Source organism: Heterocephalus glaber, unplaced genomic scaffold (genome assembly GCF_053883595.1).
Source record: "Heterocephalus glaber isolate CG9 unplaced genomic scaffold, H.glaber_assembly_v1.0 deba00001428, whole genome shotgun sequence".
Lineage (NCBI taxonomy): Eukaryota > Metazoa > Chordata > Mammalia > Rodentia > Bathyergidae > Heterocephalus > Heterocephalus glaber.
Window position 1 is genome coordinate 17,951,977 of NW_028258293.1, and position 4,576 is coordinate 17,956,552.

The following is a 4,576-nucleotide window of genomic DNA, read 5'->3' on the forward strand; positions in this document are numbered from 1 at the left end:
AATGGACAGTGCACCCTAGGGAAGCCTCTAGAGGAAAGCCTGGCTCCTCTGGTTTAGAACCAGTTCAGTCAGGACAAAGTAAATCAGCAATGCCAGCCCTGAAGCTGGTTTTATTGACCTTTGGCAGGAATCTGTCCTTAATGGTTCCCCCACTTGTCTCCCTTGCACCATATTTTTCTCCCCAGATTCTACTGAGTCCTCTTCATGTTCCCTACTGCTCCTCAATGCCTTCCATTGCTAAATAGACCCCAAAGGGTATGAAGGGTGTCACAAAAACGTTTGATTATCTACTGCTTCCAGCTTAAAATGTTCTGTTGCACTGCCTTTCACAGGAACATTTCCAGGTGAGGCCCGGCTGGGTCCTCAGAGTTGGGATGGAGTGTCCAGGAGAGGTGCAGGGATGAGGAGGGACACACAGGCCTCTGAGGGCCAGGTCATGATGCTGTCCTTCTACAAAAGTCAGAAAAGCCCACCTAAACTCTCGAACATGCAGGACAGAGGACAGGAGAGGCCGACATGTTGCCATTAGGAGGAAACTACAAGGTCTCTCATATTAAACTGGCTCAAAACTCAAATTCTTTCCCAGGGAGTAGAAGATACTGACTCTAAGTAAGATGCAGAGGGTCATGAGCAAACTCTGACCACGGTGTGTATAGAAGATCACAATTTAAATAAACACACTAAGAGGAAAAAGGGAAGCATTACTAAATAGGACACACCTGTATGGGTGATTTTATGATTTATAAATTGAATTTCAATATAGTTAAATATTACATGTGCCGAAATATCTAGAACTTTTATTTCATAGTTGCTCTAGTAGCTTTATTTTCTTTGCTGGATTTTAAAATATTTTATAGGTGCAATAAGTGAGCTCACACATCTATGTGTGAACTAACACATATAGGTGAAAGTGCATGTGAATGAACTTTACCAAAACAACCAAATCTTTGCCTTCTTTCTTACTATTGATTTGATTTGTCAAAGCAGCAACTCCTAGATATAAGGTAACCAAATTATAGGTTTTGTGACTTAATAGTAAGTGTTCTGGGAGCTGAAGAGCAAAGCTAAAGTGACAGCACTGGTCAACAAAGGTAAACTATCTTTTGATGGAATTATTCCAAGTGGCTTCTGATGAAAATAACTTGCAGAAACATCTTCTGAGAACTGCACATGTAACTTCCAGTTTGCAATATGTGACTTTGAGACAGAAAAGGAAAAGTGCGCTGTACTTTGATTTTCTTGATCTTCAGGAGGTTCGAGAACCTTCACAAACTCCACATTCACATGGATTTCAACTCCCAACATCAGGGCCACCTTGAATAGGATGAGCTGCAGTTGACGAATACCTGTTAGGAAGGAGGGAGAGGAGAGATAACTGTTGGTAGCAATCCTTGAGCTCCTTCTGTGTGCAGAACACTGTACACTCACTGCTCAGGGATCGCAGCGCAGCCGCGCACCAATAATGATTGCTACTGAGCTTGGGCCAAGCTCTCTGCTTTCTCTTTTAACCTTACTGTGACCCTTTGGGAGCACTGTTATTTTCATTTTACAGGTGAAAAATGGAGGTTTTACAAGGTTAAACGACTTGTTCAATGTCACCCAATTCTGTGTGACTGGACAACCCCACCCTAGACATTCAATGAAGCCAGAGGGAGCCAGGCCCTGTCCTTCCTGCTGATCAGTGGTCTCATTATCTAGGCCCTATACCTCAGCTCTCCCCTCCAATGGCAAGAGGTGGGGTGGGAAATTTGCACACAAAGCTCGGCTCATGGTTCTCCCCTCCTACTCATGCTTCTAAACTTTCCCAACAAGTACAACCTCACTTCTCTATTTTGTCACCTGGCATTCAGCATAAATGAGCATCCCTCCAAATATTCCTCCACAGAGTGAGGTGCTTGAACCTTCTGTGGGCCCCTCTGCATTTAGTGGGTTTAGGTTACTTAGCATTTATCAGAATCTATAATGGGCCAGGTGCCATGCCTAGCACAGGAGATGGGGACACACCCTCTCATGGAGGGGATACAGGTCAACTGAATGAGCCAAGGAGGGTGGCTGCAGTGGTGACAGAGGCCGAACAAGGTCCAAGCTGGGGCCTGGAAGCCAAGAGAGGAGGAACCAAGAATAATGAATCCCACAGAAAGATCAAGGACTGCAAAGGCTACAGGAGGCCCGGGCATGTATGAGCCAGGAGGCTCCTGGAGACTTGGGTGATATCTCAGGGTAGTGGGGAGGAATCAGACTGTCAGGGGAAGCTGTGTGTGGATGGAGCATCCACACCTCCTCTCTCTAGAACACTGAGGTTAGGGCTGGAGACCTGGGGTGAGGTGAGGCGCAGGAGGACCACAGATAGGGATGCCATCAAGGGGAGAGTAGAGCTGGGAATGGGGGCTGCTGAGCCAGGGCATGGGAAGGAAGGAGTCCTCAGGCAGGAGGAGGAGGAGGAGGAGGAGGGGGAGGAGGAGGAGGGGGAGGAGGAGGAGGCGGCAGCGGCTGGAACAGGGACATGTCTTCCCTGAGCGCAGGAGGGAGGTTGTCTGCTGAGGATGAGGCTGCAGTGGAGGCTGGGATGCTGCAGTGGGAGGTGGAGGAGGCCCTAGCACAGACCACGCTGAGAACTGCTGGGCAAGGCCGAGCTGAGGATGCAGCCGGACCTGGAGGCCACAGATGGTCCGAATGGATGCCAATCAGCTGGCTTTAATGAGCCCAGTCCAGCTCCTGCCATGAAACAGTCGCTCCTGGGGACACCTCATAATGAGGAGGTTCCTAGTCTGTCTGGCTCCAGTACACAGTAGGTGCTCAATACATTCCCCCTCCTTCTCACAGGGCCTGGCACTCCCTCGGCAATGACCATTCCACTGCTTCAAGCTCACTGTTAGTCTTGTCAGCACATCTGCACACTGCAATATTGCCAAGGACTAGGGGCTACCAGGGGGCCCCAACAACACAGGCAAGAGGGGCTCCTGGCTGGGACACCAGCCAACAGCCCTGGTGACTCCTGGTGCCAGAGCTGCTCTCAGGGGACCTGATAAGAGAGTGGAGCTCAGTGCCACTGCTGTACATCAGTAAGTGACACATTCTTCCTGGGTGGGACAGATCACCTTAAAATCTGATGCAAATCCAATTTTCTTTCCACTGGACTCCTGGAACTTTCTCACACTAAAGCAGGAAAAAACTCGGGCCACTGCTGGTAAATTCTCCTGAGTCTGAATAAATCACACCGTCTGTGGCTGATCGTTCTCTCCAGCCAGTCCCGTCCCAACCCCACTCCTGTTCCCACCAGTTCTTGTCCTGATAGGAATGTGGCTCTGCAGCTCTACTCTCAGCTGCCCCCATAGAAAAGCACGGATTGAGAAAACGCAGCTTGGGATTCTCAAGCTTGGGGACCGAGGCTGCTTCTTCCTCACTGTCCATCATTAGAGGCAAAGTATTTTTTCTGAGCACCTATTTTGTGTTGGGCGTAGTGCTAAGCGTGTTACAAACTGGACCCCATTTCATTCCAGCAATTCTGGGAGGCAGGTGGGTGTCAATCACCCTTTACAGGAGCTGAAATTGAGTCTTGAAGATGGTAAGGAATTCGTCTCAAGTCAGATCAAAATGAAAGAGACAGATTTTGGACCCAAGTGGATTCAAATACTTGAACTTATCCTCACTTTCATGGGTCACCACTGCTGTACAAAAATGGCTAAATCCTCCCCCTGCAAGCTGTGAGGAGGGTGCTGCCTTCCCCAAGACCAGAATGTACACAGAGACCCTCTCAGGGTGAAGGACCTTGCTCTTGTGAGTGCTCAGGGATGCTCTGGACCCAAGGGGCATAGTCACCACTTCCCTCCTCATCTCCCTGAAGTCACCTCATGATGGCTTTAAAGCTCCGGGAAAATTTGGTCTTGGATTTATCAGATAATACCATTCCATTGTGTCATTCCTCTGCTCCATAACCTATGGCTCCTCAGCACGGGCAATACTGTTTCCAAATTCCTTTACACCAGGTCTCAGTTATTTGGCCCATTTAATGGGAAGAGTGACTAATGCTAGGAAGCCACATTTTATTTCTCACAAAATCTTGGTGAGCTCCCTAGGGTGCAGGCTCTGCTACTTACCCTACCTCTGGCTTCCATATTTCATTTATTCATTCAACAGATGTTTACTGAAGATCTACTCTGTGTCAAGTACCCTGTTATGCCCCTGGCTTCCTGGTGCTTACAGCCTAGTGGGCCACTGCATGGGGCTTGGAACAAGGCACAGAGCAGGGCCTCAGAAGATGCCCGCTAGGTGGATGTATGGAGCCCCCAGGGGCTCACTAGATGAAATCATCTGGGTCTCCATGATGTGGACAGATGTGCCCTGCCCAGAGCCCACTCACTGATGTGGTCGATGGAGCCAGCGCAGAACTTCCCATAGAACTTCTTGGCTCCCAGGCCCCGCAGGTCATGGATGGTGTAAGGCCAGAGGTGCAGCACATTGTTCCGGGAGAAGGTGTCCCTTTTCTCTACCACGATCACTTTGGCTCCCAGGTAGGCGAGTTCAATGGCAGTGCGCAAGCCACAGGGTCCTCCGCCAACAATGAGACACTGTGAAG

General features: G+C 49.2%; 1 protein-coding gene across 26 annotated transcripts in view; it reads right to left on the reverse strand.

Moving 5' to 3' along the window:
• The window catches only part of Mical2 (microtubule associated monooxygenase, calponin and LIM domain containing 2), a 215,014-nt gene that overhangs the window by 131,163 nt on the left and 79,275 nt on the right, over positions 1-4,576 (reverse strand). For all 26 annotated transcript variants that reach the window (XR_015451444.1, XR_015451443.1, XR_015451445.1 and 23 more), the window contains 2 exons: positions 4,361-4,568; positions 1,230-1,346 (listed from right to left, as the gene is read on the reverse strand). Coding sequence is in view for 20 of the 26 variants with exons in the window: in XM_087211661.1 (XP_087067787.1) it covers positions 1,230-1,346; positions 4,361-4,568 (325 nt within the window). In the remaining 6 variants the exon portion in view is untranslated. The remainder of the gene's footprint in view (positions 1-1,229; positions 1,347-4,360; positions 4,569-4,576) is intronic.